A 15071-nucleotide genomic window follows, 5' to 3' on the forward strand; every position below is an offset into this window, starting at 1 on the left:
GGTTTTTTCTAGTAAGGTTTTAACGAGTCATATTATCTATCTAGACATTCAAGGGGTAGTGTTATAAATGTATTTATATTATAGTAAATGTTTATCAAATATCTATTAGGATTTGAAGCATCCTTCTTTTACTCAGACTTGGAGTAAATTTTCCCTATTAATCAGATAATCTTTTATCCCTCAAAAGAAGAAATAAGAATCATTTTCTCTCTCTAATCTCTGTACTCTTCTTCTTTATACTTTGTTGTTTTATAACATTTTTACATTATTTGAAATTTAAACTTAATACTAGAAAAACTTGAAGTTAAAAATAAATCCCTCACAAAGAAAAAGAAAAGTTCCACACGATACTTATTTTTTTCACTTAAAAAAATACTCCTGCAGTCAAAGAGTTCCCACTACATTCATTCATGCACTATCCAGAAAAAAATACTATAAAAAAAAAACAAGAGAAGAAAATAAAAATTAAAGTTGCAAATTTTGCAAGTTCCAAAAACAGAACAGAATAGGGGACACGTCACTAGTCATCAATTGTCAAGTCAAATGTCACCTCTGAATTATCTTAACATATATTTTATCATTGTGTCACGCTTCTTCCATATCCACTGTGCGTTCTTTGAGCACAAAATTAAAATCATTAATTATATTTTGAAATTTTATATAGCTATGTATATGTTCTTTCATTGGAGATAAATATTACTCCTACTAAATTTTAAAATTAAATCTAAGCTCTAACTTATCGTACTCCTAATATTTCTTGAGAAGGAAGGTTTCAAATTCATAATCTTTAAATTGAAAGTGAAAAATACTTGTCATTCGAGCAACTCTTCATTATCAACTCTAAAATTAAATCGTAAGCTCTAGTTTATCGTAATTCTAATATTTATTGAGAAGGAAGGTTCCAAATTCATAATCTTTAAATTAAAATTAAAGAATACTTATCATCCGAGCAATTCTTCATTATTGACTCTAAGATTAAATCATAAGCTTTAGCTTATAGTACTCCTACATTTATAGTACCTCAATATTCGTGAAGAGATAAATCTCATACAAACATTTTGGTAGTTTTTTCGTCAATGGAGTATTGCACGCATAATTAAATTTTCTTTATTTGTCACACCATCTAATAACATGACAAAAGTTCGATAAGTTATACGTAATTAGTTTTAATAAATTAGCACGTTACGTCCTACTATGTTGTCTTAGAGGTTTAAAAAAAACAGATTATTGGAAGTATTAGAAAAAACAAAAGTTTAGTATCTTTAGCAGGTTTTAGGTAAATACTTCTCCAACCATTTAATTAGAACATGAAAATCGCCTAAACAGATAGAAAATTAAATGTTTAAAGCATAATTTCAAAAGGTAAGTTGACTGACTGAATTGGATTATATAAATTCCTTAATCACGTGTCCAACTCAGCTAGTCCAAGTAGTTGTACTTAAAGATGATTAATTATTGTAGGATCCTTTTGGAACACAATCAATCACCTTTTCAATGCCTTTTAATGATCTCAATTCTCATAGAATCCAAATCTGTTTCTTTTTCCAATTTAGGAACTGTAATTTTCATGGTGACCATTGAACTGAAATTCACCAAAGAGGAAATCCCAAACAAAATGAAGAAGCCATTTCAGTCAGCCATGCATATTTTCTAACTTCTATTACTGTTGATTGAAAAATAGAGTTACACTTTCATGAAAATTATAATTTTTTTGGATTGAAATTGGAGTTGAAGTTGAAGTTAGAGTTAGAGTTGTGTTTGACCATTAATATAAATTAAAATTATTTTTTAAATTTTGTTAGAGAAGTACGAGTGAAAAAGGTGAAAAACAAGTAAAACTTATTTTCACTTTTTTAAATATAATTTCGAAATTGTATTTAGAATTCTCACAACCAAACACATATAGTTTTAACTTTTTTTACTAAAGTAAAATAATTTTTCAAAAAAATAAAAACTTTTTATGACTAAACCACTACTTTGTTTTGTGTAATTTATAAAAATATGATAGATAAATATATAATGCTGTAATTTGATAGTTCCTTTTTAACATAGTAATAAAAAAGGAACCACACATAAATTTGCAGGGTAATACTAATAAAAATATTTGAACTTTGATCAGTTTTTTAGTTGAGCGTACTAAACTTTGTGGGGGTCCTATTACCTCCTAAACTTTTCAAAGTAGATTTAATTATATTCTCCCCCGAAACTCTATATCCAGTTTTGGTGGATGGCGGTGTAATATACGTGTCAATCTCGTCTTTACACGTGCTAACCTCATATTCACACGTGTTCAAGTGGGCAGATATATGCCTTTAAAATATAAAAAAAAAAAAGTCTCGAAGGGTAATAGAACCCCCGTAAAGTTCAGTATGCTTAACTGAAAATCTGATTAAAGTTCAGATATTTTTGTGTGTATTATCCCAAATTAGAAACAAAAAAAGTATGATTTATTAGAGAAAATATTCTTTTATACAAAAAATGAAGATAGGGTCATAAATACATACTCCTACATCATGCATGGAAGCAGTTTTCTCGGATTTGCAATTAAGTCATTCAAATAAAATTACAACGCAATGGTTTTGTTTTTTTAATCTTTCTATAAATAAGATAGTCCTAAAATACAGAAAACTTTTCTCTCTTTCAATTTCTTTAATTTTTTAATCATTTTTCAACCTGAAAACGTGTGGGGGAGATAGATAATGGGACCTACAGTGATAGTCCACTGTTAAAAATGATGCAACCGTTCACACGGAATCTCCTTTCACCAGCCTGTTATGGTGGACCATAGCACAATGCAGAATTATTTTACTACTATATAGTACTACTACCACTACTTTTTTTTTCCTTTTCATTATTATAGTTATATAAATGATGAAGACATAGAAAAGAGTAGTAATTGCTTTTTCTTGCATTTGCTAAAAAGCAAAGTGCATCGACTTTCCATCATGCTTGTCTGACTGTAGATCCAGTTTCCAAAAAAAAATCTTCCCTATTTAGGCCTTGAGTTTGGTTAATTTTTCACTTGAGCCAGACACTGTCTTCTTCTTCTTCTTCTTCTTCTTCTTCTTCTTCTTCTTCTTCTTCTATCTTAAATTTATCTGGTTAATAATGGTAATGGAGCAGGAGATGACAGAGCTTCTATCTTTAGACCAATCAAAAAAAATGGAGGATTCGGAGAAACAAACTTCTCCTCCTCCTTCTTCTTCTCATTCTTCTCCAATTCCAATTAAAAGTAGAAAAAAGGGTGGCTTAATTACCATGCCTTTTATTATAGGTACGAATCGTAACTGGTAAAGCTGTGAAAATAGTCTCTCTTGGATTATCATGCACAGCGGAAACTTAGTGCATCGAGCTCGTAATTATGTAAGTTAATTATTGTGTTTATGTGTTAATTGTTGCAGCAAATGAGGCACTGGAGAAAGTGGGAAGCTATGGAGTTTTACCAAATATGACATTTTATCTAATGAGAGATTACAGATTGGGGGTTACAAGTGCTCAAAATTTGCTGTTTTTTTGGTCAGCAGCTACTAATTTCTTGCCTCTTGTTGGAGCTTTTGTTGCTGATTCATATTTGGGTCGATTTCTTGCTATTGGCCTTGGTTCCATCTTCAGCTTCCTGGTAATTTACTTTTAACAAAAAAACAATCTTCTGATAATTACATAATTAGCATTTTAAAACTTCTAGATTTCATCTTGTTATCCTCGTCCTAAACGAGGGACAGCTTGATCTGATGTTGACTTCATTTTAAGTTTATGGGTGGAGAATCTTAAAACAACGACTTCAAGTACTAATAATTGTGTTGAATTTACTACATGCATATACTTTTTCTAAATTCAAATCTCTATTGATAAATTATCTTATCATTTAATTATCTATTACTATAATTGATCTTATTGATTTTTTAAAAAAAAGTGTGAAACGAAGCAAAATGATTAACTTTTTGAAGATGTGTTCCACATCAAAACAATTTATTTATTTTAGATTAGAGGAAGCATTTAATAAATCATTCTAACATAAATATTATGACTAAAAGCTTGCTAAGCCACACCCATATTTGAGCTTCTGCGTCAGCCCTTATGGAGTAACAAATTTTGAGTTTCATTTGAAATTTGTTTCTTTTATGAATAAATCTTAATTTTTACTTTTATGCTGGCCTAATTATTAATGGGTTTATACAATTTCTTTTGTTGGGTTCACACTTTTAAAACTTCTAGAAATTATACAAATACCCGACTTATGTTTTCAATATTACAAAAAATTTAATTTCCTAAAGATATTATAAAAATTACAACATATACACAGAATGCTTTGCATATGTCGGCTATGTTATGTATATTAATAGGAGGAAATAAAGTAATTAAGAAAGTGGAAGAGAATGTAATTATCTTTTAAAGGTCGGTATTTATGTTATTTATACCTTTAACTTATTAGTTTAAATATTTTAGATATCATGTAACCACCGATTGTTTACTTTGAATAAAATTTAAAAGCCGTATAAGTTGTCCGTTTCACTAACATTTTCTAATTTTATTTTATTGTATGAGTAGTTTTTTTACTTCACTTTTGTGAATGAAATTTAATATATTTCCGAAGAAAGTGCTAATCCTTACTACTACTGTATAACTTGTTAATTCTGACAAATATTATAATTTTCAGCTTCGGTTATTACAGTCAGAGGATCCAATGCAATATAAACTTTTGAATACTGGTGTCCTTACTATCCTATTTTGCTGCTTCAAATATTCCTTTTTTAGATAACAACCAACTTAAACCACCATTTTCTTAATTAGTGAAAGGTGTCTTGGAGTAACGGTAAAGTTGTTTTAACCTATAGGTTATGGGTTTAATCCGTGGATCAACCACGAATGCTTGATTGCTTACGGTTACACAGCCTAGGGAATGCGGGGTGTTTGTGTACCGGGCTGGTCTTTTAGTGAAATTCTATTGCTGTAAAGGCCAATTTACTTACCATATCTAAGGCCATAACCACAAATTCTATGCTATTATGCAGCAGTGTTATTTTTTTTCTTTTTGCTACCCCTACTATTAGCAAAATGAAAAGATGTGGCCAATCACATGCAGAGGAGGATCCTACTACTCTTGTGGTCCGGACCTCACACATAATGGGAGCTTTAGTGCACCGGATTGTTTTTTTTTTTTTTTTTTTAATTTAAAAAAATGTTCTCACCACTGACCCCCATGTGCTTCTGCAATTGTGGGTTTAGATTTTATATATTTGTTGCAATTTAGTGATTTATTGTGAGGGCACTTGCGAAAAGCCGAAAAATGGCTTCAGTTGGACCTGTTGATTATCCGTTATATCTGGCTATGCCTCGTGCGTCAAGATGATTGTAGTTATATTACATGCTTTTAATATTTCAATGCCATCTTTGTTGCAGGGAACATTTGTGTTGTGGTTAACAGCAATGATTCCGAAAGCAAGGCCTCCGCCTTGCAATCAACCAGGACAGGCTTGTAAATCTACAACGCCATCACAATTCATGCTCTTGGTTTTCTCGTTTATGCTCATGTCAATTGGTGCTGGAGGTATAAGACCGTGTTCTTTAGCCTTTGGTGCTAACCAGGTTGACAGGGGAGATAATCCCAACAGGGTAAAGGTGTTGGAGACTTTCTTTGCCTGGTATTATACTTCATCCATAGTCTCTGTTCTGATTGCCCTGACGGGTATTGTTTACCTTCAAGACAGATTGGGGTGGAAAATTGGTTTTGGAGTTCCTACAATTCTCATGTTCTTATCTGCAGTGTTTTTCTTCCTCGCTTCTCCTTTTTATATCAAGCAAAAGGTTCGCACAAACTTGTTTGGTAGTTTTGTACAAGTAATTGTCGCTGCCTGCAAGAATAGGAAACTCCCGTACCCCAATGAGAACTCTGATTACCATCACAAGAATGGTTCAGGACCTCAAGTGCCAACGGAGAAGTTGAGATTCTTAAACAAAGCTTGCATTGTTAAAAGCCCTGAAGATGTTAAGCCAAATGGAGTTGCAGCCAATCCATGGAACCTTTGCACAGTGGAGCAAGTTGAGGAGCTAAAAGCCGTCATTAGAATCATCCCACTCTGGTCGACGGGGATCATGCTATCAATAAACTTGAGCCAAAGTTCATTCCCTCTACTACAAGCTCAATCCATGAATAGACATCTAACTAAAGGATTCCAAATTCCAGCTGGGTCATTTGGTATGTTTTTGATGATCGCGTTAACAATTTGGGTTTTTCTCTATGACCGGGTGATGCTTCCATTGGCATCAAAAATCAAAGGAAGACCAGTTCGTCTAAAACCTATAGTCAGAATGGGACTCGGCATAGTAGTCTCTTCCATATCCATGTTAGTCGCTGGTATCGTGGAACATATTCGACGAAAGAGAGCGATCAATCAAGGGCTCTTGAATAACTCGCAGGGGTTGGTGGAGATGTCCGCAATGTGGCTCATAATACCAAACAGTTTAAACGGGATAGCAGAGGCATTCACCGCCATTGGATCCACAGAGTTCTTCTATTGCGAGCTCCCAAAGAGTATGTCAAGTCTTGCATCTGCTCTTTTTGGATTGGGAATGGCAGTGGCAAATCTTTTAGCAAGTGTGATTTTGAGTGCTGTGGATAAGTACACTAGAGGAGAAGGGAAAGAGAGTTGGATTACTAGCGATATCAACAAGGGACACTATGAGTATTACTATTGGCTTCTTGCTGTATTGACAGCTTTCAATCTGCTTTATTTTCTGGTTTGTAGCTGGGCTTATGGACCCTCTGCTGAAATTGACATAACTGAGAGAATGATGGAGGCAAGTGATGATGATGGTGATGATCTGCCACAGCAGAATATATCTACACCCGGCTTGAAATCCCACTAGGCTACTTAAATTACATTGTCTATACATAATACTAGTATTTATACAGAATTATATATTTTGTCTACTGCTGCTGGATTTTTCAACTACTAATATAGTTTACATTATGTTCTTACCTTTGCCTGATTAGTTCTTTTGAGAAGTATGTTTATTATATTTTGTCAAATGCTCGTCTTCAGCCGAAGACGCTTGTATTTTAATTAAAGAATCAAAATGCATAACCTAATAAATTACCAACAATACCTTCTGTTAGCACTAAACGTCAAAGCAAAACTGTTAACTAACTCCTAAAAGATCATGACATCAGAGTGTTATCTTCCAACATAATAAAACATCTGGACTATTAGTTTTACAAATAATTTGATTGAGCTTCTCCTGGTTATTTTCCAGTATTCCATTCTTTGACCTCTATCCAGACCATCTAATACTTATTTTGGATCATCAGCCAGTTTTCTCTTCAGCTCCTTTTTATTAACCTAAAATCACAGGGAAAAAAGACCAAAAGAGTACAAACATGAAATGAGTTTAAGCTTGGAAACTTGTGAATACACACAAATATAAGCGCTAGAGAATAGCGAAATATTCTTCAACTGAAGAAAATCTCAAGCGAAATGCATATGAAGTTGTCAAGATTATATTGAGGTAATAATTTATACTTGTTAACTACGTTTAAGTGATAAAGCTCCTGAAAGAGACGTGGAGGTTAGCCCAGTTTGGAACAACTCACCTTCCCCATAGCATTGCGAGGCAGAGAGTCCCACACGAACAGCTGACGAGGTACCTGTAACATAGTAACATAGGTTGGATGGCAAAAATGAGTTTAGCATGCATATATTGGTACTCGAATATTACATTATCCTGCAAAAGAACCAAATCACACAACAATACTTTTTGTTTCTAGTTATAGTAAGACAATATCAACAGATCAAGAGCACAAATTCCTCATCCCTGGAAAGGAAACAGAGCTCCGTGGTATATAAAGATTTCGCCTGCCATATGGCAAGTAAACTTAGCAATTACTTCCAATTAGGTGTGTACGGTACAAGTCAGTTCTTGCATAACGATTTGTGTTAAATGACTTCAGAAAACAAGGAGAAATACCTTATAAGGTGCTAGTCTCTCTCTTGCCCAACTTGATAGTTCATGCAAGCTTAGTGCAGGCTTTAATTCCTCATCTCGCTTTCTTTTGAGCTCAGCGTCTGGAACAACAACTGCACATACTACTTCACCGTAGTCTTTGTCTGGTAATCCTAACACAACACACTCTGATATAGCTGGATGCTGCGGAATACATTTTACTTTGAATCAATATGTTGGCATTGGAAGCCTTTTTCTTTCAGAAAATATAATTCCAAGGAAAAAGTCTAATGTGATGACAATTTCAGCAGTTTATATTATAGATGGACAAACAGCAACCTCCAACAGAACTGCTTCAATTTCCAATGCTGATAACTTGTATCCACCGACCTTCATAATATCAGCGTTGGTCCCTGAAAAAAAGAAAGCAATGAACCTTTTTCCTCCAACCTATACAGTTCAAATGGCGAAAGACATTATGATGTCAAAGCTTTATAAATTGAAAAAAGTAATTGGTTGAGAAACGGTTAAACACTGTTATTCAGATATTACCAGTTCAAAGAATTTGAGGTATCATAGATGTCACTTTCAGTGATTTTAACCTCAGCTGTTTCGAGGAAGAAGTCATCAAAAGAATAATTCTCAGTAAAAGATTCAAAGGGGCAAAGATTCAAGAATACACCTTCTGAAAAGTTCCCATAACCTCTTGTAAATGATGATATTGTATTTGGCAGATGATAGTCAGAATATCGATTGGTATTGAAAAATTATCAAATATCCAATTTAAACAAGTATATTATTGCAAAAATATCTATACAAACTTACGTCCCAAAATGATGTAATACCCATCTTCATCCACTGTAACAGCGTCTCCAGTCTTGAAGAACCCATCATCAGTAAATGATTGCTTGGTTACCTAGTCATTTACCAAATGGATGAAAGATTTTCGAATAACAAAGAATGGTGTTAGAGATCATCAATGTCATTAGGACAAGGCCCCTCATGCGCACATAACGTATGCGCAGAGAGAGAGGTACCTCGGGTAGGTTCCAATATTCTTTGAACAACGAAGGGCTCTTGACGCAAAGCTCCCCTACTCCAGTTTTATCACTACCACTATCATCATCCAAAAGGATCTTGGCCTATCAGAAACCAGGTAATGACATAGCAGTCGAAGTTAATTCCCCAACGCAGTAACAATCATAAGAAGTTGGATAACGCTATTCATAGACTCTGTATGAACTTTGGTGAAGAAACCAGGTAATGACATAGCAGTCGAAGTTAATTCCCCAACGCAGTTACAATCATAAGAAGTTGGATAACGCTATTCATAGACTCTGTATGAACTTTGGTGAAGCAATATGTAAGATGTTGAATACCATAAAAGAAATAACTCGCTAACCTGGACACTTGGTAAGGGCTTGCCAACAGTACCTCCTTTGCGTTTGCCTCTAATGGGATTAGATATAGCCATCACAAACTAGACACAATTGGCCACCCACATAATGATGGAGATGAATTAGTGCGCAAGAAAATAATGAGACCCTACGGGATCAACTTAAGTGACTTGAGGAAAAAAATACCTCTGTCATGCCATAACGTTCTAATAACCGATGCCCTGTAATTGTTTCCCACTGCTGCATGATGGGCAAAGGAAGTGCTGATGAACCACACATCTGGAAACACAAACCCATTATTCAGTAATTTTCGAGAATTGGAATGACAGTGGAATGACATTCTGAATTCAAAAACACACTGTAAAAGGAAATGGACAGCAAACGCCAATTCTAGTGATTATTTACAATATGGTCCTATTTTTTTGTTCTATATGGTCTGTCCAAAAACTGAACAGTGGAAGGGAAACAGAGCTTCTTACCATAAGACGTAAGTGTCTTGATGCTGAAGCAGAAGCTGCTTTCAGTTCTGGATCCATTGCTTCATAACCTTGTATTAATCGTGTATACATCGTAGGAACCTGATGAGAGAATTCAGGAACAAAGTAAAACAAACTAAAGGACTTAAATTGCATATCATAAAAAGGGGTTTGGTGGGTGGAGGAGGATCTGAAAATCAGTTATTACAAGACACCATGATGTTAGTGAATCCGAGCCAAGTGTATAAAATGTTCCCTAGGCTCCTTGTTATGACCAAAAAATTTATGAACACTTTGGAGATCTGACATTACATAGAGGCTTTCATTATAGAAGTCCATAAATCGAGGAAGGAGGAAAAGGAGACGATGACATGCTATTCAGGGTCAAGTGTATGGAAGCAACTAAAGAAATCAAACAGCGACTGATCCTCCATGGAAAGCTTAAGAATGAATGCTCATGAATAAGAAAGGTCCGCACATGCAACATGCCAAGTTGTGTGTGGCAAGCATATTTCATTATCCTTTTTGTTGATGTTGCAACAACAACAACAACAATACCTAGTGTATTCCCACAAAGTGAGGTCTGGGAAGGGTAAGTGTACGCAGTCCATACCACTACCTCAGAGGTGAGATAGGCAATTTCCGATAGACCCCTGGCTTTTTGTTGATGTGACAATATTTCATTATTGAGTGTGAACAACTTACTCCGGTGAACACTGTTATGGCATTATCCACTTTAGCTCCATCTGCAGGATAAGATTCACGCCATCTCTGCCAAATCCCTCTCACGCTGAATTTTGGCATGAAGTTGACCTTTTAAAAGAAAAAGCAGATGAAGTCGCACAAAAATCCTGCCCAAACAGCATGTATGCTGCTGGAGAAACAAGTTTGATGTTGTGAAATCTATTTTAGTAATTACCGTGGAACCGGCATAAAGAGGGGCAAGTAAAGCATTGAAGAGCCCATGCACATGTAAGATACAAGTTAAGGATCAGGAAAGTACAAGACTTGACATCACATCATTTATATCCCCCATTAGATAAATAACGATGCAGAAGAATGGAGCACTAACAGGACATCTCTGGGGAAAAATGCAACTAAGGATATGATGAAGTGGCAGACAGTGAAGAAATGTGTCCTTGGACGTGTATTCCCATGCCTCTGCTAACATTTGGACCTGCAACAGTATACAGACAGGAAGAGTTAAACTTCCAGAAATCTGAGATCTGACATCCGCAGGGCTGACTTTGTAGTATCTAGTATCTTCAAACAGAGAATCTTCAGCCTAACTAATTGTTGACAGTTGAAAAGAAAAGGATAGTTATGCAAGTCCGAGAGATTATAAACTCTTCTTCATAATCATTCCTAGGTGGTAACACGTGTTTACACTGACACTAGAACAATCAGAATATCTGATCCTATGAATTGAGAGATTTGATAAACATTCCCTAACTACATAAAATTAAGAAAATATAAAGTAAATTGTATAAATACCTGTCACAACCAAACCCTATGGTAGTCATGACATCTACTGGGCCTTAATTTATGGCATACCAAGTTGCCAACCGAACATGAAAGCAGAATGTTACAAAGGAGTAGATGAATGAAACAGATTACATATATCCATAGTTAGACGGTATAAAGTATCACCAAAATCTAGATGAAGTATTGCTGTCGACGGAGAAGTCAAATAACCAACCACCAGACAGAAACAACTTAAAAATAACTTTTATCACAACTTCCTAGAAGGATCCGCAGAATACAGAACACTAAATCTAACGCAGACAAGAACCTGAGCTAATGTTCCTTTGTGAGTATGGACTACTCCTTTTGGCTTCCCTGTTGTACCACTGGTGTACAAGATCAAAGCTGGATCCTCGCCTGCAAGGTAACATTACATCCAAGAAAAGGACTGTTGATGAACTCTAGCAATCTCAAAATAGAAACAATCAACCTTATTGAGAGACAAATAAAGTTCCTTTAACCCACCACAGTTCCTTATTTCCGGTAAATCCACATCTTTTGCATGGTCATGCTGAGTTGATAAATTTCCATCAGGAATAGGAGGAATAAGCGACAAACCGGCACCAGTTTTAACTGCGACCGTATTCATAAGTTCTTGGTGGTCTTCAGTGCTCAGAATTACCGAGATGTCCTACAAGTCAAATTTGCAACAAGGATATTAGATAAATCATGAAACAAGAGTATTACTGGCCAGAGGACCTTGTGTTATAGTAATATGATGATGATGGAAGGAAATATTCAGCCTGGCTGAAGATGAAGTAATTGTATAAGGATAGACGAAAAACCAGAAGACTAATACAAGCTATATTATTTATGAATCTGACAAAAATGGAACACATCATTTTATGTACATGTTGGATATCTTGCAAGTCATGGAAAACTGAGCAGAAATGATTGAAAAGATAGAAGATTCATGGACAAACCGCATCATTCATCACATGTAGCAGTTCGGTTTCTGGGTAGCTTAGAGCAAGAGGGACTGCAACACCTCCACTAAGCCAAGTCCCTAGTACTCCAGCAACAAACTCAGCACCGGGTTTGGCTACAATTCCTACTCTTGCTCCATCAAGATCTGCATTTCTTTTAACGCCGGTGCCCTTAAAAGGAGGAAGCATTAGGCAATACGCAAAAGGACAAATGTCTACAAACAGGAAAACATTGTAAGCAGAAAAATGTAATAGCTTCTTGAGAAAATACTCTTGTTCAATAATTTCAAAGACGAGAAAGCATTTTCAGAGTACAACCATCTAATTGACGAAGTTCAAAAGGCAACCGCATGCAGCTTTAAATTATTCAAAGGTTATGTGTCAAAACTCACAGTTTTAAGATCTAGGTTGCTTAACAAATTTGATATCCTCCTTGCAGATGACACCAGTTGAAGATAAGTGTAACTCTTCTTATCAGCTTGTATTGCAATATCCTCCTGGGACTCAGGTCTCTTGCTGGTAACTTCTTTCACTAGCTCCATATAGCTACTAATATTTGAAGCTGTAATATGAAAGCAGGAAAATAAAAAAGAGAAAGAAAGAAGGAAGAAACAAGGTTATGCAAATTAACATATCGATCAGCTAGCTCTAACTCTTTGAAGGACAATTGAAAAGGAGACACATCCAACGGAATCCTGGGTCAACAGAGTATGTTGTGTGTGATATTCAGCAAACAGTACAGATGGTACTCCAAGAACGCAGAATATTTGTCATAGATGCAAATATCCATCAACCTCCGTTAAGAGATTAAAAAGAAAAATAGCGCAAATGAAAAATGTTTAACCTAATACAACTGTTATACATCTTCATAAGAGCAAAGGAGCCTATAAATTAAACAATAGTATTTGAAAAGGGTCAATACATAGTGTTTTTTTTTTTTTGACAAAACATGGTGTCTGGGCCAACTTTCGTCCTGCCCACCGAGTCTAGGACAGATAGGAAGAGATCACCTGATGTTTTTGTCACTGCTGGATTTGAATCGGAGGCCTCATGGTTCTCAACCCACTTCAGAAACCACTAGGTCACACCCTTGGGATCCAATACATACTATCTCTCTTTCACGATGCTTCAGATTCATTTAGTAGTTGGCAAATAATTGGCAGAATTAGTTATTCCGTAAAGGATTACAACTCTTTAGCAACCCCCATCACCACCACCACCACCACCACTACCCTACAACAACAACATAACTTCAACGTGATACAAGTTAGAGTCGGCTATATGAATCCTCAAACTTCATTGTTCCATTTAAAGTGCATCTTAGACCAAAATTATACTACAAAATAAAAATAGAAGTTCGTACATTTTCTACTGGCACATAGAAACCAAAAGGCAATATTCCTTCTGCTAGCCCCACCCCGATAAAATAACAATACCAAAACAGTAATATAAACACAAAACCCAGTTGCCAATATTATTTAAGCAAAATTTCATTAAATTCCATACCAAAAAAAAAAATTCAGTTTTCCATAATATTAACACAAAACTCAGTTGCCAATATTATTTGAGCAAAATCTCATAAAATTCCATATAAAAAACTAACAAAATTCAAATTCCCATTCGGCAATCTCTTAAAATCGAAACAAATTCATATCACTGAATCATACACATAAAAATAATAGTAATAATAATTCCATGCGATCGCATATTAACTTACCGGTAGAGAAAACTCGAGATCGAGAGGAGCCTAAGGTAGATTTTATAGGAGAATAGGGAATAGTAGATGCATTGAAAGAGGGCGGCGAAAAATTGAATGGAAATGGAGAGTAAAAGAGAGGAGGAAGAGGGTTGCGAAAGTGGTTGAGTAACGTAAATGAACTCATGTTTGTACGTACTACCACTACAGTCTACAAGGTAGCAACAAGCTAGTAGTACCAGTACTAATAAATATGTGAACAATTTATAGCCATCCATCGCTATCACCGCACGTGGCGGCCCTATAAACTTCTTCTCTTTTCTCTTCAGCATTCCAAATTTAATATATACCGCCGACGGTCTAGTCATCGGAAAATTTTCCACGTCGGAGAAAAAGGCGCCGTTTATAAACTGGTTGCTGCCACATACAGTTAACTGGTACCGGTATTTATTTATTTATTTGTTTAGGCCTTTCCATACATAGGATAATAGAGAAATGTATTGATATTTTTTGTACAACCCATGGTCAATACTTTGTCTTATTATTAATGAATCAAACTAACATAAATCTCAATAGTTTAGAGTTTAATGAAAGAAAATTTTAATATTTGCATAATTACTAAAAAATTTTAATTTTGAGTTTTTCTTGAGATACATAATTAGCTCACGGCAATTCAATGAGGATACATATTTTTTTATTGTAAAGATATATAATTAACTCTCAATATATTTTTTCTGATTTTGGATCTGTCGAGATACATGTATTTTTTCTTTTGTGAAGTTACATAATTAATTCTCGATATATTTTTTCAATTTTGAATATATCGAGATACATAATTAGCTCCTGATACATTCAACGAAGATAGTTATTAGTTGGGATTTTTATAATTACTTTGTAAGGATAGAAATTGATGTAAATATAATAAGTTAATGTGTATGTTAGTTTTTCCTTGAATAAAAGAGAGTCAAATCTAACGAAATATAGAAGCATATGTTTAAGGAAGTGTTTTTGTTTAAGCGAAATCAGAGCATTTAGTTGGTTGTTAATCAACGGAAAGGATGGGAGAAAAGATTGAAGAATTTATGCTATTTTTCTTTTGGTTTATTTACTA

General features: G+C 34.8%; 2 protein-coding genes across 3 annotated transcripts; one reads left to right on the plus strand and one right to left on the minus strand.

Annotated features, from left to right (window-relative positions):
• Window positions 1–2837: 2837 nt before the first annotated feature.
• Window positions 2838–6979, plus strand: LOC107861838 (protein NRT1/ PTR FAMILY 1.2). Its single transcript, XM_047410117.1, has 3 exons — window positions 2838–3274; window positions 3402–3619; window positions 5401–6979. Exons 1-3 carry the CDS (start codon window positions 3109–3111, stop codon window positions 6865–6867), a joined length of 1851 nt encoding a protein of 616 aa, XP_047266073.1. The 5' UTR covers window positions 2838–3108; the 3' UTR covers window positions 6868–6979.
• Window positions 6980–7094: 115 nt separating this feature from the next.
• On the minus strand, window positions 7095–14384 carry LOC107861837 (probable CoA ligase CCL8). 2 transcript variants are annotated; one of them, XM_016707209.2, is made up of 18 exons: window positions 13982–14175; window positions 13275–13514; window positions 12657–12826; window positions 12262–12435; window positions 11804–11969; window positions 11607–11695; window positions 10922–10991; window positions 10734–10786; window positions 10520–10627; window positions 9818–9916; window positions 9525–9617; window positions 9344–9421; window positions 8979–9083; window positions 8767–8857; window positions 8281–8354; window positions 7966–8145; window positions 7592–7645; window positions 7095–7340 (listed from the first exon to the last, which is right to left on the minus strand). In XM_016707209.2, the coding sequence occupies exons 3-18, from the start codon at window positions 12804–12806 to the stop codon at window positions 7293–7295; spliced, it is 1632 nt and encodes a 543-aa protein (XP_016562695.1). In that variant the 5' UTR covers window positions 12807–12826; window positions 13275–13514; window positions 13982–14175; the 3' UTR covers window positions 7095–7292. The 2 variants fall into 2 exon arrangements, with proteins under 2 accessions (XP_016562695.1, XP_016562694.1); XM_016707208.2 differs by lacking the exon at window positions 13275–13514 and having other exon boundaries at window positions 13982–14384.
• Window positions 14385–15071: the final 687 nt, after the last annotated feature.

Source organism: Capsicum annuum, chromosome 3 (genome assembly GCF_002878395.1).
Source record: "Capsicum annuum cultivar UCD-10X-F1 chromosome 3, UCD10Xv1.1, whole genome shotgun sequence".
In the NCBI taxonomy this organism is placed as follows: Eukaryota; Viridiplantae; Streptophyta; class Magnoliopsida; order Solanales; family Solanaceae; genus Capsicum; species Capsicum annuum.